This window comes from Orbicella faveolata, unplaced genomic scaffold, assembly GCF_042242905.1.
Source record: "Orbicella faveolata isolate gen_17 unplaced genomic scaffold, um_ofav_v1 contig_46, whole genome shotgun sequence".
Taxonomy (NCBI): domain Eukaryota; kingdom Metazoa; phylum Cnidaria; class Anthozoa; order Scleractinia; family Merulinidae; genus Orbicella; species Orbicella faveolata.
This window is the reverse complement of record NW_028301576.1, coordinates 22,311,414-22,334,961: the sequence shown is the minus strand read 5'-3', so window position 1 is coordinate 22,334,961 and position 23,548 is coordinate 22,311,414. Positions and strand designations below refer to the sequence as shown.

General features: G+C 37.8%; 1 protein-coding gene across 4 annotated transcripts; it reads left to right on the top strand.

Annotated features, from left to right (window-relative positions):
• Positions 1–2,965: 2,965 nt before the first annotated feature.
• Positions 2,966–23,104, top strand: LOC149098903 (uncharacterized). 4 transcript variants are annotated; one of them, XM_089277493.1, is made up of 11 exons: positions 2,966–3,346; positions 4,081–4,127; positions 4,824–5,111; positions 5,345–5,711; positions 10,225–10,373; positions 13,154–13,325; positions 13,810–13,898; positions 15,827–16,064; positions 17,194–17,308; positions 19,209–19,272; positions 20,558–23,104. In XM_089277493.1, the coding sequence occupies exons 4-11, from the start codon at positions 5,390–5,392 to the stop codon at positions 20,639–20,641; spliced, it is 1,233 nt and encodes a 410-aa protein (XP_089133619.1). In that variant the 5' UTR covers positions 2,966–3,346; positions 4,081–4,127; positions 4,824–5,111; positions 5,345–5,389; the 3' UTR covers positions 20,642–23,104. The 4 variants fall into 4 exon arrangements, with proteins under 4 accessions (XP_089133619.1, XP_089133618.1, XP_089133620.1 ...); XM_089277492.1 differs by lacking the exon at positions 4,081–4,127; XM_089277491.1 differs by lacking the exon at positions 2,966–3,346 and having other exon boundaries at positions 3,774–4,127.
• The last annotated feature ends 444 nt before the right edge of the window (positions 23,105–23,548 follow it).

Sequence of the window (23,548 nt, the reverse complement as noted above, 5' to 3'; positions counted from 1 at the left end):
AAAATACTATTTAATCATTGCTTATTATATGTAATAAGTTTGAGAGGACTCGGTGTGAAAGCGAATGCAAAGACAGCATTCAAAACATAACACTTGCGCGCGCAACGCCATAAATGATTACCCTATGGAGACACCTTAAATATACTTATTTTAAATTGAAATATTCTCTACGTCATGGTGTTTCTCTACGAGTAGAAAATTGGTCTAGTGTAATACTTACATGCAGTTGATCCACATCGACAAAACGCTACTTTTATATTAGGGGTTTATTGATAATAATTCGACATCAAAATTTGTCAGCTTTGTTATTGGTTCTCTTTGGTTATTACCTGTTACCTGTCCTCCTCGTGCCTCGTAGCATGTTAGGCCTTGGTTCTCTTTGGTGTTGTCTATTAAACCATGTTTACATACACATCATCACAAGCATAATAGAAGCTACTGAAAAGTGAAGTCCAAATGCCCGGGGAGTTCCCGTGAGGGGATGTTGAAGCTTCGATTTGACTGGTACATAATAAAAAAAATCCTAGTTTCAACTTAAGAACTTATTGTTACCAGCGTATGTTACTTGGACGGAAAAGTTCGAACTAAATTACTCTCAATTGAAAACGATCCAACGAAATCAAAAGTAATGAATGGCTAATGATTTGTATGGCGTTAAGGAGCGGCTTCGTTCCACAAGTTCTCACTTAAAACAAAATATCTAAATATTAATAGCATTATCTAGACGAGACAGTTAAAGTATACATAACAACAAGTGTTTGAACTTTCAATGACTGAGATAAATGAGCAAATAACAGGTGGTTAAATAAAGTCCTATTGGACTGAATGGACATCACAAACTCAGTCGGTCAGAACGTGAACTTATTGGCAAAATAATCCACAAGTTTAATTAGAAACTGGCAAAATGTAATAACAGAGGAAATATCTTGTAATTAAACTCTGGCAAATAAAGCGAGTGCTGTTAGCTTTTGAAAATGCAGTGTTTAACAATTATGACAAGTAATCACAAATTTAAATATTGATGACAATTACGGCAGAAATTAAAAATTGTATTGAGGTAAAGACAAAGGCTAAATACGAATAGCCGGTAAGCAAATATTAAAAACGGATTCAAACGATTACCACGCTATTTTCCAAAACTAAATACATATAACTATAATAAAAACTTGAACTTGAATGGCGATTATGAGCAAATAAAGCAAATTATCGAAAAGCTGAATATGCCTCTATAATACACAAATTTAAGTAAATGCAGCGAGGTATTAAACTGAGCAGTCTACAAATTGCTCCTGACTGTATATTGCCTTTATTCTTAATCATACAATTTTCTAGAACGTTACGTCACTAATTGTCGTCACCTTTAAAGCTTCTGTTTTATTTTCTTATTTCATATATATAAATACCGTAATAGGCGCAAAACATAGAAACTCAAGAATACAGTTATTTAGTTTAAATTACGATCAGGCAGAAATCGAAGTCCAGTTTATGAGTTCGTTCATGTTTGTCCACTGACTAAGCCATCATTCTTCCAGTTACAGCCAAGTGTCCTCGACATCCCTTGGCTGCTCACAATATAATATGCTTCCCTTCCTCTGGAGATGGGTTAAATTCTTGTTCTGTGAGTCCATGGGTAAACCGCCCTCCCTCATGAACATCAACGGTCAAGCTCTTCTGGCATATCAAGTATTCTTCATTTTCCTCGCTGAGAGTAGCAACCATTTCATCAGGCTTCGCTGCCTTTGGAGTTTGGGTCAGCTGCTTGTTCTGTGAGGCCATGGGTAATCCGTCCTCCCTCATAAACATCAACGGTCAAGCTCTTCTGGCATATCAAGTATTCTTCGTTATCCTCTCTGAGAGTAGCAACCATTTCATCAGGCTTCGCCGCCTTTGGAGTTTGGGTCAGCTGCTTGTTCTGTGAGGCCATGGGTAACCCATCCTCCCTCATAAACATCAACGGTCAAGCTCTCCTGGCATATCAAGTATTCTTCGTTTTCCTCGCTGAGAGTAGCAACCATTTCATCAGGCTTCGCTGCCTTTGGAGTTTGGGTCAGCTGCTTGTTCTGTGAGGCCATGGGTAACCCGTCCTCCGTCATAAACATCAACGGTTAAGCTCTTCTGGCAAATCGATTTTTCTTCGTTTTCCTCGCTGAGAGTAGCAACCACTCCATCAGGCTTCCCTGCCTTTGGAGTTAGGTCAGCTGCTTGTTCTTTTTAGCTTTAAGATCAAACGTAACCCGGCCGCCATCATGAGGGCGGAAGGTTGCAAGAGTCAAGGAAGACAATATTCAGTTTTTAGAAGATTTTGTATTATTGTCGAGAAATAAATCTAAAACGTAAATGGTACCACAATCTCCTACACAAAATGTGATTTCGTTGGATTAGGCAACCAAAACTGTCATGTTTTGTAGGGGGTGGGTCATGTGTTTTTCAACCTACATTTAGGGGTGGGTCAGTCAGTTTTGTGCCAAATGGAAGGGGTGGGTCATGTGTTTTCTGACCAGCATATTTCCCCACTTTGTAAATGTGACGTTCCGATTACATGTGGGAATCTCTTCCTCGACGAGTTAATGACGATATCCGAAATGTAAACTTTTTTGATTTTATTCAAAGCCCTTTTAAACGACTCAAAAAGATACAGAAACACTGGTAAAAAACACTGCATTTATTTTTTTTAATTTTATTTTTAATGCAGTGTTCGGGTCCCCTGTGGTCAGACAAGTCATTTAACGCTGCACCAGAACTGTGTCAAACAGGAGCACATGTGATATGCTCCTGTCCCACGCTATTGTTTTAACCCCTCCCCCCACCTCCCCAAAACAAAACAAAAACAAAAACAAACAAAAACAAGCAAAAATAGAGAAACAAACACAAACAAAACAAAAACAAATATCAAACAAACTAAAAACAAACTAAATAACCAAAGTGTGGGAGTAGTTCGCAGTCCTCGCTATGAAGTGGTTCAGGACAGTAGAATAATGCATACTTGACGCTCGTTCTAAGCAACCATGATCACGAGATTTAGAAAGTAACTATGGTGGACCTAAATCAGCTTTAGAGTCTTTTTTATTCAGTTGAGGTGGAGAGGAAAAGAAAAATAATCCAACATGTGAAGAACCGGTGAAGATTTTCATCAGTCGAAGCGAAGAACATCTGCGTTCATGAGTCTTCCTAAAAGACAGCGAAAGATTAAAAATTTATGCGTTCAGGCATGTTTAATGATGTGCTGATTGTGCGTGCCGACTGAGATCGATGTTAAATCAGAAGAGGAAATCGCATTTTCTTGTACTCGTCCTGTTGGTACTGTTTTCATCTCTGCTGGCTACTGTTGATGGATCCTTATCAAGTGGTAAGTTTCAATGTGAAGTTTTATGTAAGCTTTTTGTATTTATTTGACTGACCGCTTCAGTGATGTTTGTAACTCGAGTTTAACTTAAGAACTTAATCTTCATATCTTTTAACTACGTATGTCGTAAAATTCAGCTTACTAACGGGCTAGAATGTGCTGCGTCCACGTTTGAATGCTACGGAACTGAGTTCACTTGTTTGTCTTTAACTTAGTTTCCTAATAAGTTTTGGGAACTTGTGCATCTCAAGTGAAACACAATATAAACTTAAGTTAATGATTTATGAATTAACTAAAGCTTATATATGTTTTACCACCAAAAGACCCTGTACTCAAATCCTCTCAAGCTCAGTTTAGTGCAAGTCTGAGATTAAATTGTCATTCCAGTATAAAATTGACATTTAATTTTTTTTTTTTCATTTTGTTAATTTTGTTTGATACTGCAACAGTAGAAAAACACACCATATGTTTAATGTAGTGCATTCAGTAGTCAGATAGTCAGAAGAATGTCCCAGTTAACACTCCACTTGGCTTAGGCTTGCAAAGAAAAATGTTAGTCTCACCTTCTCACCAAGTCTCGCATTTACCATTCACCTCCCCTCCCTATGCCCTCTCTTGTGTAAGGGTTTTTTGGTTGTGTGGACTGCACACAAAGAGATGAAGATTTAATAAATACAACTAGGCTAGAAAGGAAACATGGGCAGATGAGAAGGAAATAGATGATTAATATTTTGCAGGAAATACATCTTAGTCATTGCGAAGGCTGATTTCGATGTCAGGCAAGGTAACCTTTTTGTCATATGCTTGGACATACCCGAGAATGTGTTTTCACTTTTCAAAGAAAAAAGAAAAAAAAATGGTTTAAGAAAACACTTTGTGAGAATTGTTTTAAGCTGGAAATCGTGAGATGCTAAAAGCTCTCTTACCAGAGATGCAAACTTTGCATGATTTTCAAGGCACAAGTAATATGACGGGGGGAGGGCGGGGGGGACACTCAAATGAGTCCTTAATTGTTCCTGCAGTCATAGCTTAGGGGAATTGTAAGATTTGTAACATTGAGTATGTAAATGCCTAGTTTCCCTATGACTGAGGACTGAGTCCTAAGGTGTGCTTCCAGAAAATATCCAATGACCCACTCCAAATAGGGTTTGTGGAAATTTCACAGGGGAGGGGGAGGTGTCAAAGGCCAAAATTTCTAAAGGAATTCAAAGTAAACCAAAACTAGAATTTCCAGAGGCATTGGCTGGGGGGCGGGGGGGGGGGGGGGGTGGTGGTTTAAACCAAAAAGCTTTCTGTGGGAAGGGTATGGATATTGAGACCCTCCAGAGAATGGGGTAGAGATATTTTCTGGAACAGTACAAGGTAAATATTATAAATAATGCTAAATACGACAAGTGTATTTGAAATATTTACAATTAAAGCATAAGTAATAAATTATCATTTGATACCAAAAGAAGATTCTTTTCATTTTTAATTTCAGTTTTGGATTTTAAACTTCAACCAGAAAGGCCCAGCAATTTGTACCATTCATTGAGGGACTCTACATTTGTTTTAAACTGCACTGTTTCAGTGGGAAATTATACGCAGGCATTGAATTTAACATGGCAACATAACAAGAAATGGTTATTTGGTGAAGTACAGCATGTTGATACTGCCACAATACAACTGACATTATCAAGTACAAGCAGCAAAAACAATGGAATTTACTGGTGTGGCCCAAAACTTGGTAACATGTCACAAGGAGTTAACATATCTCTTATAGTGGCAGGTAACTGAATTAAGAGTTTTGATTTCAATTAAGTTTGGACCCTCCTGTGTGAAAAGCCTTAAGTACATTTACTTTCAAAAAGTTTCGGATGATTTAACTTAAACTGTCTGAAATTTTTAAGCATTCAAAATATTTACAGTATATTAATAAGACTTTTTGAGTAGCTTCAAATTAAAGCTCTTAGTTTCCTTTATGAAGCAAATCCTGGTAAATGTTTCCTTTTTTCTCTTCAGATCTACCTAGTCCTCCACGTAATTTAAGATAGTGTTGTGGGTGCCATGGACCTTGAGAGAGAGTATCGTGTGTTTTGGTCAGCATCAAGCGTTACTGGAGGTTTGCCTGTTAATTACTCTGTCAAGCTGTGTTTGAATGACTCCTTCGCTACAAATAATGGTGTCTGTAATTGGAGCAGTAACCCAGATTGCCGACCTATGAATGTTCTGAGTATAGATAAAGATTTCTTATGTGTGCTACAGTATAGTAAAGATTTTGTTTCCCCATGTGAGAAAAGCTGTAACTATACAGTGTCTGTGGTTGCTGAAAATGCTGTTGGAAGTGCGACAAGCTGGCGATATATGCCCATCATTCCAGTGTATTCAGGTAATGCATCATGTGTTGGGATCTGATGTTGTTGGGTGTGCCGCACATGTACATATTGCCTTCAGTGGTAATAATCAAGTTCTGAAAGTTATGATCCTTGATATTTTGGGTATGAATTCCTATCAGTACTTTTAAAGTGTCTTGACTTTCCAATTGTCTTAAGGTAGTCATGCACAACATTCAGTACACACTGGGTCAATTCATCTATCCCAGAGGCAGATTTTTAGTGTCATTTTGGCCACTTTTCAATCTCTCTTTTAGCAACATACAATTAATTTCAGACAAAACCAAAATCATAATTGTAATGCCCTATCCTTAGGCTTCTATGGGTAAAAACATTAGCTCACAGGAATTTTTTGTTAGCCTGTGACTGTGATCACAACTTGGTCTTATTTGAAGCATATGGGAAGCAACCGGAAATGGCCTGTTTTTCAGACCGCATATTTTCCATGCCCATGTTTTATATTGTGAAGTCTTAGTATCCCTGCAAACTTCAGCCCTTAGTTTAGTAATACCAAGAAAAAAATAGTAAGGTTGAGGCTTTTTCACTACGAAAAACTTACAAGAAGATGACTAACCAGGCCACTTCCGGTTGAAGTTTCAACAAAGCGTGTCTGTAAAAATGAGCCATTTGATTTCAATTAATACCTTTTTTTTCTCCTAATTTGTGAATTAGAGACTCTGATCATGAAGTTAATTTTAACTGAAAAGACTTACCGTTAATCAGATATTTTCATGTGATTTTTTTAGGGCCGATCAGATTTTGGTCTGGCAGCGGTTATAAATTTTGTGGAAGAAGTCTTGAAAATTACGCATAATGGAGTCGCTGGACTTCTTTTCTGAAGAAAAACAACTTATCAGTCATTCTAAATGCAATCACAACGTGTCTCATGACACTACTTGAAAATCGCTTTGAACCTTAAGGAAATTTCGAATATATTGATAGCTTATAAATTGTAAAATTAAATGCAGTCTCACTATTCCAGTCTATATGCAAGGTGTCTACATAAATTTACTTACTATGAATGATTACCTGGCTACAGATTTAGAGGCATGCCCCTTTCTTATAATCCCTTAAAAGTGAAGCAACATTAAAAACCTTAGCCCCGGCAATAAATTGATCGTGAGTGGATCGTTGCAAGTAATGAAAATTCAGGTTGATTCATACCATACGTGACAAGTTCATCACACGCCAACTTATCTGAAGTTTGCTGGCTATGATTGTCTTGAAGTTCAGTTTTTTCTCATCTAGATTTGTCTCCTTGATACTACAGAGAATGATTAAGTATAGAACTTGCATGAGAACCTGAAGAACAAATGGATATGTTACAGAATATTTATTCATACACAGTCCCCCAGTGCAAACGGCCTAGGTATTATAAATTGAGGAAGTCCAAGATGGTCTGTTTTCCCCACCAAGTCGCTGAATGTCTGACTAAATTACCAGAAAATTACTCATTGGCACACTTTCCCTTTCTCTATCGGGATTTTCCTTTTGTTGCTTTCTCATTGCACACAGGTCCAGACTAAGTCAGTGTACTGCATATATCCAAAGATAGGGCAGGGGAGAAGTGGATTTTCTTTCAAAGACTACTGCTTATAGCACCCTAGTTGTAGGATTGCTGGCCCTTAACTCCGATTTCCATAATAAGAAGCGATAATCCCAAGGACGACCAGTATGCTTGGTGTAGGTAGTGTGGTAAGTCATCACAAAGTCCAGTGCGTCATGCCTGCTGGAGCTTAAATTGGTTATTGCTCCTCTTCCCTGGACAGGATGATAATCACCGGCTTTCATTTATACATCTGGGTGGAGAGAGACACTGTGAAAGAAAATTGGCTTTTCCAAGACGACATGACAACACCCTAGTAACCAGGAGCGCTCGATCCGGAGTCCAGGCTGCTACTGTGCTATGTGCTAGGCAGTTGCCAGTTTTGTATAGAATGTCAGCACCCTTTCCATCAAGAATAAAGAAATTGAAGAAATCAAAGAAGGTTACTGCTGACGTTTCAGATAGCATATTTCAGGTGTTCGGCATTGTAATACCTATTGCATCCATAAGTATCCAAGGGTAGAGTGACTGCATGCATGTTCATTAGACAAATTTATTTTGCACGTTCAAGGATTTTTTTACACACTTTAATGTCTTTAATTCGTTCCATTGGTTCAAGGATTGTTGTTCCATCATCATCTGCATACACATTTGAACAAAATATCTCTAAAATAAGTTGTCTACCCACCCACAAATCAATTTCTAACATTTTCGACGCCATATTGGATGTTGTTTCACTTGAAAAGTCAAAAGGGCTTGGAGATGAATTAAGTAGTTTCACATGCCCAATATTAAATCACAGCAGAGAGCTTCGTGTATCATGCTCAAACAATGTAATCTCCTGGCAAAAATGGGAAGTAATTTGGCCCTCTATTGTATCACGAGGCTTACTTACTTGCAATCTCTATCGTAACGCTGGTATTCTTATTTAGAATCGATACCAAAGAGGAGGTGGACGGAAGCTTGAAGGAAAGCATCTTTAGGTGCGTCACAATTAAGTCGGAAATTTGGGTATTTGTGATCTTCTGGCAGGGGGAAGGAGGAAAAAACTCACGGCTTAAAATTCTAACCATGGTGAATAGTCAGCTATGAAGGCATGTGACGTTAGAATGTCATAAATTTCAAAACATCCGTAATATTGAATCCACCAGTCTGGATTTCATGACTATTCCATGAAATCAAAATATCATTTTTGCCAATTATAACAAAATTAAAAGAGAAGAGATAGGGTACTAAAGGAATTAAAAGGTGCAAAAACCCATGTTTTTACCAAGAAACCTTGAAAACGTCAATAAAAAACAGAGAATTAGATGAGAAAAGTCAAACTTAGGGTAATTATGCCTGACAAAGCAAGGCTGCCATGGAAACAAGGCAGAGACCCATCAATAAGGGTTTTTTTTTCTGAGCTTTTCCCACCTAACTTATACACTCAGTAAACAACTTGTTTCATTGTATTTTGATTACTTTTCTTGTGATCAACGTATAAAGATTCCCCTCACCTTCCAGTCCCCTGGGTACAGGGTTCAAATGGTACATAAAATTTAGTTTCAAATCCGTCAGTAGGAAAATTAATTTGTAGTTTATGGTTTGAAAATATATATTTCCTTTAAATCATTTACTTTGGGATCATTGATTGTTTGTTAATTGTGCAGCTTGTGTCTAAAAATCTCTTTTAAAAAGTAATTAAGAGTTTGACAGGAGGTGCGTAGTAGGTAATTTCTCTAAAAGTGTTTTGTAGTAAAAAAGCCTCAACCTTAGTATTTTTTTCTTGGTATTACTAAACTAAGGGCTGAACTTTGCAGGGATACTAAGACTTCACGATATAAAACGTGGGCATGGAAAATATGCGGTCTGAAAAACAGGCCATTTCCGGTTGCTTCCCATATGCTAAAAGAGAGATTGAAAAGTGGCCAAAATGACACTAAAAATCTGCCTCTGGGGACCCCTGAGGGGCTGATATCCAGAACTCGGCTAGAAGAAGGTCGTTGAACCTGAAACTTTGGCATATTACATAAGTCCACATAACGACTTTGTGTACCGATTTTAAGCGAAATCGGCCGACCTTCATTTCCAAGTCTGCCCCGGTCTCTCAGGCAGAAGCTCTTAAGTATATTGATTTCTGCACTAACCATGAAAATCATAGTCATGGTAAAATACATTCATTTGTATGTTTGTTGAAGATATGAAACAATTAGTTGAAGGATTTGAACTTGCATCAGTAGAACTGATCATGTCTTTGATTTGAAAAGTGTGCTCCTTAAATGGTCACTGAGGGCTGTTTACTTACAAGTGGAAATGCAGTAAAGATAGAGTTTTTATTGACTTGTACAATATTTCAAATGGATATTCATGTTTTTTTCAATATAGTCTTTCTCTCCCAAGATGTTTCCTTTAGGTCCCCTCCCATGTGCTCCTGTCCCTCCCCTCCCTATCCTCAGCCATAGTTAAGGTAGAATTGACCACAGAAGATTGCATGGTACATGTGTAGCTGACCAGCTCCAATCCGTGTGGCCAAATTGTAGTAATGCACCCTACCCTCCATTCTGCAGTGCATGTCCCCTCTCATCACCCCTCCCCCATCCTCAACACTTTGGTTGCTTTGTTGACTGTACCGGCCACTGGGTGAGGAAAACCCTTATGGATCCACAAATTTAGAACTACACGGCCTGTATACTCACTGCAGGCTGCCGCTTGAAAATGTGCCTGTCCAATTAAATGTATTCATGAACACTTGTAAGTTAGATTACAAATAATAAATCTCAGACCGTGTAAAACACTAATAATTGTGACGCAGCTTGCACTTTGTGTTGTTGTCATGCATTGCACTAATATGTATTACGCTCTGTGCTCTCCTGGTCAATATTTCCCTGTCTGCCCGCTACATGTGTTATAAAATTTATATTTTGTTGTTTTTGAATTAATTCAATCTAACGTTTTTGTTTTTGACTTTTTCTAACTTTAAGCTACCCCTTTGCCTCCTTTGAGTTTCAATGTTGTCACAACTGATAAGCAGAATGAATTAAGAGTCCGCTGGACTGCAAGGGCTGCATGGAGATACACAAAGATGGAATACAAAATACTGTACCATGCAAGAAATGAAATGGAAAACAAGGTTTGTTGGTATTGCATAGTGTAACTCTACTGCTATTTTTGCTTTAGTCGATTAGAAGTGAGACACTGAGGTCTAAGTTTTTTTAAAAAATGAAAAACTATTCTTGGTTTACTGTGAAACTGATAAAACCATGAACACTTTAGTTTGATTCTGACAGGTCAGTTGTGTACTGACAAGTCACAGTAAAGTTCAATACATGTGAAAAAACCTCAAACCAATAATTATTACTGTTGTTATTTCAATTGGATGGGCGCAGTTAGCATTTCTCGCGGCTACATCAAGAACTTAAAGCCTAACATTAATGAGGGGATCAAAGCCTCTAGAGAGTTACTAGATCTTTGATCTGTTTGATTACTGTAATGACCAGCCATGAGTGAATCCAAACATACATGTACACTAATTTCAGTAAAGAGCGAATACATCACATGATCATGGAGAAATGTCAATCACAACAATTACATCATGTATTGTCATTGCTTCTGTATACATGCCTTATTAGCCTTGATATAGCTGTTGACTTGTTTTGATCTAGCTACATGGCTATAACCCTGAAGTTTAGGAGCTGAAAATATTGTAAAGACCTTTACGGCAGGTTTCTTTCACAGGTCACAGGTCACAGGTCACAATCAAAACACTCAGTAAATTTTGCGATGTAACAATTACCGAGATTCCCGAGAGGTTTATCGATGTTTCCATGCAACAAACCCTAACTAAAAATGTTTTACTCTATAATTTTAATGAAAAAGTTTCTAGGGTAGTATATGTACGAAATGGGTTGAAATGTAGCTTTCAGACATGTAGTGTTAATATATTTTATCGTAATAAGATAATTCATTATGATAGCAAATTGAACTGTTTTATTTCTATATACATAATTTTTTGGAAATCCTTACAACGAGTATGTACTAAACAGAAACAAGAGGGACCCCTATACCTACTCTGAAAACAATTTCACGCATAAGTAATCGGCCTTTTCACGCATCACAAAAAATTCGAAAACAGCTTCATGTTAACAGAAAAAATCACTTTTCACATAAAAATGCAAAGGCTAAATCATGTGTCACATAAAAATACAAATTCTATCCACGTTTCGCAAAACATACAGGACCCTCCATTTTGATGCATCGAAATGCCGTGTGCATGTGTGACACATCGTGACAGACTAGATTCTTGGTCCTCCTGGTTCACTGTCGTTGTGGTTAGTTCTCAGTCGCGTGGAATGGGCAGGTTTTACATCTAGTTTAGTGTAGTTTACGAGCTTTAATGACGCTAAAATCCCCCCAAGAAAGTGGACAATTATTCCCGCAAAAGTCGTTGGTTCACAAATCACGCGTAAGTAAATGCATAATTCACGGATCAGTGTAAGCCTCTTGCGTTTTCATATTATATTGAAAGGCTACAGACAATTTATGTTTTCAACAGAAGTAAGTCTTGGCTTTCTTTGGATCATTTTTTTTATTGTTTCAGTGCTACAACTGATTTCCCCTACGTGTTTTTTTTTTTTTTTTCAGAAAAGAGCTGTTATAGTTGCACTTGGGACGCACTTGTATGCATCTGTTTTATGACATTTTGGCATATTTTTGGTGACCTTTGACCTGTGACCTGTGAAAGAAACCTGCCGAAACCTTTCTGCAAATTTGTAATAATAAAACCTGGTCTTCAATAATGTTAACAAACCTCAGACTCGTCTTGTTTAATATGCTATTTCTGGACTGTTCACGGTTTCCTGAGTTGCACAGTAATAGTTAAATACTCTTAGAAAAATTATTCCGTTGATACTGATTCGCTAACATCAGTGCAGTTCTTGAAAGTGTTAGCTCAAGAGCAAGAAGCGTAACAAGGTATAGAGCAAATTAAGGGGGTGATACCATGGCAAAGGGTGTATAATATTCACTGGCGCAAATTGTTTTCAGAAGATGTTCAGAGGATAATTTACTGAAGTTAGTAGAAAGGCACTGAAAGTCTGCCAACTGTCATCCTTGGTGCATTGTTTATTGAAGGTGGCTGAAGTTCACCCTAAGTCTTCTGAGCAACCTTTCTGAAAAATTTACAGCGTAACTCAAAAGACCGTGAACACTTTAGTTTGATTCTGACATGTCGTGTACTGACCAATCACAAAAAAGGTCAGGAAATTTGAGCAAACCTCTCAACCGCAAAATAATTACAGTTGCTGTTTGCAAATAATTTTATTTGGTTTCCTTGTCAGTGTCTAATTGGCTTTTTCATTGCTACACAATAAGATATTTCCTTAAATATTTCTGGTTTTTTATTTTTTATTTTTTTGATAAATTGATGCCTGTTTTTCCTGCATCTGTCCTGTTATTGATCCTGAATTTTGTCATAACATTGTCAGAGTAGCTGTGGATCCACAAGGCGATAGCCGGGTGGATCGGCAGACCACTTTGACAATTTTATGACAAAATTTATTGTCCATTACAGGACAGATGCATGAAAAACTAATGTCAATTTGTTTTTTACAATTATAACAAATTGTCAAATTGTCCGCTCCTGCTTCTTTCGTCAACATCACATAAATTGTAAATTCATGTGTCAGTGCGCGTAGTGACAATGAAAATCAGCCAATGAGCACGAGAGAACTTCTGCTGCAGTTATTGTAAATATGGTTTTTGAGTTTCACAGTAAATAAGTTGATCAGTTAGATAAAAACCAACTACATGTAGTTGAAACAGCATACTGTAAATTAAAGTTAAACAGATGCATATATATATGCATGCATGGAGCCTGATGAAGATCTTTTGTTTGTTACTCTTCCCTTGTAGACCAAGGTTATATCTATTAAAAACAGCTTGACAGAGGTTACCTTGCTCAAGCGATTGAAGGCATTTATGGAGTATTACGTCTACATAATAGTCAGATTTGTTAATGAAGAAGGAAAGAAGAGTGCTCCAAGTGAAGTGCAAGGACCATGCATTGTGAAAACACCAGCTGGGGGTATGTCTTCTGTGCTGATACAGCTGTACAAGCATGTTAGATCAAAATTGTTTATTTTTTTGTATGTGCAGTTTAAACTCTTGGAGATGTAAGTAGACTCCTTTCAGACAAAGGTGTTTTGCTTTAGAAAGCATATTTAATACTACTTTACTAACTCCGAATTCTGAACCGCTTGCTTGGCTTGCATTGTACATGTGTGTACATGAATAAAACCTCTTGTACTAGCACAAAGTTATTAATATTGCTAGTTAACTTGTCAGATGCATTTTGCATGGTCCAATAATTCAGCAACCGACCTTTAAAATACAGTCATGTGCTGATACAAAAAGGTTCACAAGATTTTCTTTTTTGAGCAAGAAAATGACTATTTACATTGCAAATACTTTTTAAATAGTACAGTTAAAACATAGAAACTGCAATTACAATGTAATTAATTTAATTTATTGTTAATATTTCTGTAGTTGTTTTGCAATTTAAATTTTAGAACCAGATACTCCATCGAAGGTGATAAGAGATTGGTCAGCGATCTTCCCTGGTAATACTGCTCTGAGGAATGTTACGGTAGAGTGGGAGGTGTGTATTAGCTTTTTAAATTACACTGCCTATATAGGAACACTGGTAATGAAGCTACAGTTTAATAATTGTAATATATATTACATTTTTTATTTAAAGGTACTAGAAATGATTACAATCGATGGCTTTTCATTGTTACTGAGTGGTCAGCTACTTACTTTTCCACCTTCCTTCTCATCCGCCTGCCTGCCTGTCTGGCAAACTCCCTGGTTAGCACCCTTCAGTCCCGGGGTGGGTACTGCCAGAAAAATTGGGTAGGGGTGTGCGGCCCGCTTTCCCAAAAAGATAACGGCCCTGTTTATGACCGAAATATGTGATATTTCCTACCATACATGTATTTATGACCTGACGAAAAATTTGATAGCCTTTTTATGACCTGGCCCTAAAATTGATACCCTGTTCAGACCTGCTTTATAACTAGTTCCCTAGTTTAGACCAATGTTAAATTGTTGTAAATATAATTTGTGAAGGGCTTTTGTTGATGGTCTTATCGATACTGCTGAGAAAGTAGTTTATAATCTTCTTAAAAGCATACCCAGTTCAAGACTAGGGTGCAAAAACCATACCCTATTTATGACCAAGTTGGCCGAAATTGATACCCTATTTCTGACAAAAATGCTGAAAACCTAGCCCTTTGGGGCCGCACATACCTACATTAAGGGATTTCCCCCCCTCTCCCACCCCCCACCATGCCTTCAGTTTCGTTTCTTCCCACCCTTCTTCTGTTCTGCCTGCCTGCCTGTCTGTCTTGTAAGGTCTGCGCTTAACTTCCCTCTGTTTCCTTTTTTCCCACTTTCCTTCTCTTCTGCCTTCCCACAATCTCTCTAATCTCTACTCCTTGGTTCCACTTACGACTTAAAAAAGTTTGGTTAATATTTCCCTTACAAGCCAACATTGTATAATAACGATAAAAAATATTTGATTTGTTAATTTGTGTATCCAGAGTAATGGCCAAATCTACATTAGAGACGATTTATTTGTCTGAGACTAATAATCCGTAATTATTTTTCTAGCATCGGTCCTAACCTGGCAAAAGCCATACCTGCGATAAACTCTTCTTGTTGTTGATTCCTTGGGGATAACAACAACACACCTGAATGAATTCAAATGAATTGGAAGTTATCTGCAGGAATTTGTCAACGAGTAAAGCCCCAGGTTATAATAAATCCCAATGGATGTGATTTAAAATTCATTTCACCTCATTGTGCATCTGGTTTGTCAATATCATTAACCTTTCTCTGCATAGAGGTGTTTTCTTGAAAATCTTGAAAATTGCTTTTTTAAATTAACGGGATCCTCAGCTATGTAAACAGGAAGCAGTATTAATAGCCTTGTCTTTTTGTAAACTACAGACAATCTCTTCATTAATTTGTCTTGGGCTGATCCGTCTCAGCATGTCTGCAAGTCGTGCTGACAGATGAATCAGTTCAAGATCAATTTTGCCACCTAATTCGTCTAGACACCGGATTTATACCTAGGCTATTTATCCATGTCAGACTGATAGGGCGTATCAGTTGGATAAACCAATGTCTCCTAATATAAATCCGGCATCGGATAATTTGTCTCTAGTATAAATTTAGTAATGAAAGTCTTGATAAGTGTTTTCAGCATCATCCTTTGGCTTCAGCTGACAGCACCTACCCCACCCTTGATCAGTTTGGATATGATAAAGCACCTCATCCATGGTTGGAAATCTTCAAAAACGTCGTTATGTACTGTGAGAATTGTATCTAATAAAAAAGAAAATTTCATGGTCGCTTGGAAATACGAAATTTCTCTACTCGTGTTGAAAAATATTTCAATCGTCCGCAGCGCTCACTCGTGAAATATTTTTCAACACTCGAAGAGAAATTTCTTATCTCCGTGCGGCCATGTAATATCCTCTATTTCAACTCTTAATAATACTTATTTGCTATCGTTTCTTCCAGTTGGCACGCAATTCCTCCTGGCATGGCACTCCTGGTAAACATGTGGTTTACTGCAATTATCATCATGTTAGCCAAGGTTCTGTTCCAGACTGTGAATATCATGTGGATGCCACATCAAATAGAGCAGTTTTGCAAAGACTTGATTCTGCCAAAAGTTACAATGTCTTCATAAAGATGTGTAACAAAGAACAATTTTGTAGTGCAGGTGGTGAGCCGTACATAATTAAGGAACTTCAAGGTGGGTTAAGAAAGTAAAATATCCAATAGAAAGAAAATGTTTGACCGCATTTCTAATCAGCGACAAGAGAGTTAACGATATGACACATAGCGTAGTATTTTTGTGAAACCTTGAGGTGTTTGGAAATGTGGTCAAACAGTATCTTGATATATCTTTTCAATGGAAACTAGAGCTAAGGAGAAAACGGAGAAATAAAATCATAAAAATCTCTTTTGGTACAAGCTGCCTTGTCCTGGAAGTCACGCTGTGTAACTTTTGCCCCAACATGGCTGATTTTGTTCCGTGTTACCGGGTCGTGTAAACGCTGTCACGTTCATGATTTCTCTTCTTAAGGCTGCTGCACAGTAGCCGATTTTTTGTCGGCCGACAAAAAATCTTCACTTGTCGGCTAGTGTGCGGTGAATTCAGACAAGTCTGCGAGAAGATCGGGGCTTTTCGAGCGATATCTGACAGTGCTAGATCTCAAAACGTCTTGTCGGGCCTTGTCGGCTAGTGTGCAGTGGACCAAGACAATTTGTCGGGGCTCGCGCGCCCCTCAACTAATTAAGAAATGTCAGGAGAGTCACATCAGTGAATACGCGCCATCTTGATTTTGGATGACTCAGCCCCAAGCCTGAACGCGGTCAGTCGCGACAAAAAATCGGCTAGTGTGCGGCAAGCAGATGGCCCGACAAATTTTAACCCGATTTGACCCCGACAAAAAATCTGCAGTTCTACGACAAAAAATCGGCTAGTGTGCGGCAGCCTTTAAAATTTCATTAGTCATTAATGAGTTTGCGAACACAATGCGACGTACCTTCATGGAGTTTAAATTGTATTCTAAGCAGTACATGATTAAAAGAGCAAAGAAGTGGACCCAAGCTTTTACTCATCGTTTTAGGAAAGATGGGTACATGGTGGGGGTGCTCTTGAAAGAGAGCACAGTTAAACGTATTCTGAGGGAGGTTTTTGTTTTTTAAATGAACAAATATTCAATCTTCATGTTTTTGTGGCATGTAAGATGAAAACAATACATGACGTTTTGAATACTGGGCCAGGGTTTGTTTTCGTGTTTCCATTTTGTTTTAAAATGAATCCCTGGTAACAAACTCATATGTAACTACTCGGCATGTGTGTATTTTTCATGTAGATAACTCAACACCACCAAAGGACGGAGGAAAACTGAGCAGCAAACAAATCGCTTTGATCACAGTGTCAGTTGTGGTGGCATCTATAACAGCTTCGATTGCAGTATACTTGCTAAGGTACGAAGGTATTTTTGTCAGTATACTGCTGGTAGTCAAGAGTGGCTTTCTTATTACTAACGGAAGAATCTCTCTTAAGCGACCACCTTGGGAAATCCAAGGAGGGGTCATTGGACATAAAGAGAGATCTTGTCGCTTCTGGGAATGGGCTCCTGTGAGCGATTATGTTCTTTATTACATCCATTTTGAAATCACTGGTTATCCTTGCAATCTGATTGGCTCTCAGTGGTGCGATTTATTCACGAATCGCACTATTTTTTGCCCCAAATCGCATCTTTTTCTCAGCCAATGAGAATGGGGCAATAAAACAAAACAACCAATCAGATTTCAAGATTAGTTTAAAGTAATCAATAAAATTTCAGGAAAATGAAAGGCAAAAGGCCACTTTGTGGAGAATTTTGCAACTATTATTGCCAAAACTTTGTTGTTATTGTAGTGTTTTTCCAAAAGAATTGACGAATTTAATTAATTACAGTTTCTGAATGACGATTATGAGCTCCTTCAGGCTGAAGACCTACTTTAATGGAAGTTTCCAACTTTCAGTGTCCATTTTGATGAATATTTTGGCGATTTTTCTTCAACATCTGCTCAAGATCCGTATGATACCGAGTCCAGTAAAACATAAACAAATGAAAACCACACAACAACAAATTCAGAGCCATCTCAAGAAGGTAGATGTTTCCAGGTTTCTGGTAGTTTCAAACGAAGCAACAAAAGAGCTCAACTCTGTCGCTGTGAATAAACATAGTCAAAATACGCCACACTGCACAAAATAGCGAATGAATGAACGTCTTGCGAAGCCCGTGCCAGTCCCGCCATCTTGGAAATATCTTAAAACAAATGTAGCCGAAAGAACTTGATAAGTTCCTGAGTATTGAGTCCTACGCCGAGGTCACAAAAAGAAACGGAGATGATAACGAGCTGGACTCCCTCAAAATCATGCCATTGAACGGTATTTAAAAGGAAAAAACGTACTATCCACTGGGCATCGTGCACTCGAGGGAGTTTCACAACTCAAAAGAAATCGATCGCAGAATTGCACAGGATATGCACCTCTAAATTCCTTCTCCAAAGACAATGAAAAATCTCAGCCTCAACCACAGAAGAAAGGAAGGCCTTCCATAATTGATTCAGGCGACGAGAATTGAACTTTTATCCCTGAAGTACACTATTTTCGTTCTGACTTCAGAACTGCTTGTTTCTTTGTCATGCTCGAATAAGTTTTCGTCACATGACATCGTTTTGCATACTAAATGAGACGTAAACGCGTTTCCGGTTCCGCTTTTTTTAACAAACCGGCTACTGAAACTACACCAAAAATCTAAATTTAAGGCGATAAAATTGTGCGATTTCAAAATGGATATAATAAAGTGGCAATTGAACTTCGGGTCGTGCAATTTTGGTCTGAAATCATACTTGTGATTTCAAATCGAACTCGCGCTGCGCGCTCGTTCGATTTTGAAATCACGCGTATGATTTCAGACCAAATTGCACTCCACTCAGTCCAATTACCATTATAAAGCAATATAGGCTTTGCTCTATTAGAACGTTTAGCATAAAGCTGGGAATGTGTAAATGGTTGTGAATAATATTTTGAGTTAAAGTGATGGGTGTTTTTTTTTTTTATAGACAGTTGCTTTAAAGAATGGAGACCTATTGAATCAACGTCTCAAGACAGTTCTTCATTGCACGGCAATCGAACATCTGTTAACTCGCTCCCTTAGCAGTGTTATTTTATCTCAGTGATTGCGACCTCGTCAACTATCACGCGATAGATATCGAGAGTTAATAATGCTATTGTTAAAAATAATTCACTAGCCTCTCAGCTAGTGTATCGCAGTAAATCTGTTGACCAAGGATTAGGCATGCATCCAAACTGTGTGTGTAATCTTCTCCTCAGACAATGGCTTCATAGACGTGGTGTGTTGCCAAGAATACGCTTGAGGAACCGTTTAATACTTCAAGTAAGTAGATATTGTCTCATAATATTACAATTGATCTTTATTCGTCCTAAGTTTGGTGCTTTCTGATATATACTTTTTAATTCTTAAGTGTTATAAGCCCGAGTACACATATTGACAGCAAGGTTGGTTTTTGTCAGGTTAATATATTGTAACGCGCGCGGGCGACAACAACTTCCAGTCAAGGAGTCCAACAACCAACGGTTTAATTACTCGACTCTCAACGTTTAGCTTACTTGTACATGGCAAGTCTACTAACACACACAGGCCACTCCATAACGTGAGTCCCTTATATACGCTGTATTATGAGTACATTGCGCATCCCGTACTCGCCATATAACCGTCTCTTAGTCTTAGAACCGTTATACATCTTAGCACGCGCATCATAGCTCGTGCAATCGCTATATCAGTTTCATTACAATATGTTTTCCATGTTTGTTTACCGCAATTTATTTGGAAACCTCACTGCATGCTCAGAAATAGAAGAAAGGGGATTCAAGCAATAATATTTCAAAGCAAAGTGGTTTGATCAGTGGCAAGCATTTAACGTTGCTTTTTTGCCATTGCACGAGAAAGTTGCGAAATACAGTACATGCTGACTGTAGGCTGTGAGCTGCTCTGAAACTGACTTCAGAGCTAGGCTAACTCCAACAACCCAGCAATCATCGACATAGTACCAGTACAGTGGAGCCTCTGACATTCAGACACCTCTATAATACGGGCAGTTTTGTTTTTGTTTTTGTTTTTTTGTTTTTTGCAACCAAGCCAGAATTTATATAATCTCGCTGTAATGTAGTACGTCAATATTAGGGACACATGAAGAGGTTTGACGGTATTGAGGTACTCCTGTCTTATGGCGACTTTGTATTCTTAGTACAGAGTTTCTTAGAGGTTAATTATTTTTTTCCTTATATGGTATTCCTGGTTATTCCTACAAAATCACACACCGCACACGTGTCAGCGACTGTTTTAGCTTTCAGATTGTAGCTAGTGTATTCCGTAATATTCCCATAAATTTCGTGTCCTTGTCACGTTCGTTCTTTGGATTACTGCTTTAAAATGTTCACCCGCGTTGTCAACTACTCGGAGACATTCGCTGTGAAGATGTTTTCTTTTTTTTTTAATGTGGTCGTTTTTAGAAATTTCAAGGAGTTCGCAGATTTTCGAAAATTGGTTTCACAGGGGTTTATGGTTCTCACTTCTCTGGATCCTAATCAATTTTATTACAAGAAGCGATCGGTCAGCTTGAGGTTAGCAAAATGACGTGTTATTCTCTTTTCCTTTGCAGTCCCCTGTACCACCTTATGACTATGTGGAGCCATCAGCGACAAATGACTATGATCAACTTAATTTAAACGAAAGCCAACTTTGATGTCACATTGGACAACATGATAAATGCCCAAGTAAAGTAGTCGCATGGATGCTGAGTCAAGCAATTACTAGTTTATATTTAAATTAATAACTTAGCAGTCGAACCTCTCCACAACGGCTGCCTTGGGACAGAGAAAAATGGCCATTGATAATAGAGGTGACCGTTATGAGGAAGTAAGGGTGAAATATTAAACCTGATTTTTTGTGTGTGTATATAAATACAAAGCACAATCAAGTATATATCTATTAAAGGAGCTTCGTCAAGGTTTGCGCATGATGAAGAATTAAGCCTGAATTTTTATTGCTGGTCGTTTGTAATCCGTGTCAATCTTCTCCATCCTTAACCACTCTTGTTCCTTTATGGTTTATTAATATCGCTGTGCTGTTTTTCTATCGTAGTAAAATATCATTTTCAGGTTTCCTTTAATTTGGAGGTAATTTTGCACGTGGCCAAAATAACTAAAAATGGCATGACTGAGGTCCTTTAAATAAAACAGAAACAGACACCAACGAGGCGCGGTACCGATTAAGTTTCGTTGACCTTTTGCTATAAAAAATGGAGTTTTGCATACACCGTTCTAGACTACGAGTAGTCCCTCTTTCGCCTAGTCTCGTCGTGCGTGACGCGAAAGAAACTGTGAAAAAAAAAAACATATAGCGCGGCTATTTTTCTCTCGCAGTTTTCTTTCGCGTCGCGCACGACGGACTAAGCGAAAGAGGGACTACTTGTAGTCTAACACCGTTCGTGAATTATTGTTAAACTGGCCGTTGTTGATAGGTTATTTAGGCAGTCGGGACGCGTTTTAGTGGCCGTTACTGTTGTGGAGAGGTGGTCCTTGTAGAATTGTTGTACTGAGGTATGGACCGTCAGCGGAACAAAAAAATGGCCGTCATGTAGAGGTGGCCGTTGTAGAGAGGTGGTTGTTCTATAGAGACGGTCATTAGTGGAGGTTCGACGACCTTGGTTAAAAGGCGTATGTTAGGAAAATTCTGATGGAAAAAGGGCAAAAGGGAAGAAATAGACAGTAATGTTTACAAAAGTAATTGTAAACCTAGATAAGTTAGGAATTTCCAAGCCAATTACAGGTAAACATTATTTTGAATTGAATGCGAAAACTTCTTATTTAAAAGTGACCAAAGTTTAAATTGTAAATAAGCAATGGCCTACATTTGACGTGAAAATATGCTCAGATATTTGTCTGCGAGCATTTTCTGTTCCTGGAAGTGAGCTCTTAGCTTCGAGGAACAGATAATGTCAGAGGACAAATATCCGAGCCTAATTATAAGGTCAAATGGAGGCTATTGTGACTTTTAAGTATTTTCGCAACACGCGAGATCTTGTTTTTAAAATTGGGCCGGAGTATCACTCGGCTGTTCCCCAGTTGGTTTATATTCAGTCACGTGACTTATTTAGACCAATCTCGTGCGAGCAAAAATATTTTATGAATTATAATTACATATATTTCATTACTTTCAGATATTTGAGCTGCACTCTGATTTTTTAATCCAATCCACCTCAAAATAATAACTATCATGACTGAGCCCGTGTCATGTGTATAATTTATTTTATTTACAATGTACTCTTTGTAATAATTTTAGATGCTTTTCCATATCATCTTCATCTGTCTGCTTGTCATTGTATATAGTAGGTATTGTGACAGGAAATTAGGCTTTTCAAACTGATTAAAAAAAAAAAAAATTCCTCAACATAGTACATCAACATAGGTTCAAAAACCGGTCGACTACTTAATCAACGTGAGCGAATCAGCGACTTCAACCAGTTAGTCATGCTCAGAATATGCATTAGGCAGTTTTGGGCTTGATCCATTTTGGACCAATCTTGGGTGAAGATAGCCTAAATTGCATGGCCGCTGCCAAAATGAACTAGTCTAGGTATTCACACAGAGCGGGTTCAATTTGAACGGTTCCAAAACTGAAACTTTGTTGTGAAAGGCAAAAATTGGGAGAGGAACAGCACAGGTAGTGGGTCGGTGACTCTATCCGGTTTAAGTGTTGGACCTGATCCATTTGCAATTGTTCCCTCGTCACCATAACCTTAGTTAAATTGAATTTTCTAGGCATTTGAAAATTGGGAACATGCACTCTTTTTTAGAATTGCATGCCCAGACTTTTTATACCAATTTCTCATCCACATACAACTTTGTTCAATGGAATTATTTGTACTGTGCAAATAATGTTTTTTCCTATTGCGATCAAAACTTACTCTCAGACGAGAAAGTACAAGCGTTGAGGTTTCTTATTACTTTCTTCGCTGCTACTACTATTATATTTAAGACCATCTTGTTAAATAATTTTGTATTTCATGTTTTATACTTTGATTTTGTAGTTAGTTAGTTTAGCTGTTGCAGATGCTGCTGCTGTTGTTGTTGACTTTAGATGGCTGTTCAATAACCTATAAGTAGCCTTATGAAGGCGTGCTGAATAAATATTTACAAAACATAAACTTGTTAAGATTGTTTTTAGCTTCTCTGATTATCATAATATTTGATTTAGTTGTTATCAGAGTGATGTTCCAACTCAGATTCTAGCTTTCCGTCAATAATACTTTAATGGATCAATGTTACCGCTCTTTATTACCTGATGCTGCAATAATAGTATCACATAAATGCCTAATCGCTGATAAAAAGCTGATGTTAATATTTTTGTGGAAACAAGGCTTTGTATGTCAGATAAAGAAGATACGTATATCCCAAGTGGATTTACTCTTCACAGAAATGACTTTTAAAACTTCAATATCAGAACTTGCTATGCACTGCCGTATACATTTAAAAAATGATTTAAACTATACAGGAATTCCATGCAGGTTCAATATTAATAATGTAGAAATTACTGTAACAGTTCTAAGCAGTCCAATTCCAAATATCTATGTGGTAGGTAGCTACCGTTC

Excerpts from the sequence above, each read along its gene's own strand:
- LOC149098903 (XM_089277492.1), top strand. The coding sequence starts at position 5,390 with ATGGACCTTGAGAGAGAGTATCGTGTGTTTTGGTCAGCATCAAGCGTT. Across the intron at positions 13,899-15,826 it reads ATGTTACGGTAGAGTGGGAG|TTGGCACGCAATTCCTCCTG; the intron begins GTGTGTATTAGC and ends CGTTTCTTCCAG. Across the intron at positions 17,309-19,208 it reads ATTGCAGTATACTTGCTAAG|ACAATGGCTTCATAGACGTG; the intron begins GTACGAAGGTAT and ends TCTTCTCCTCAG.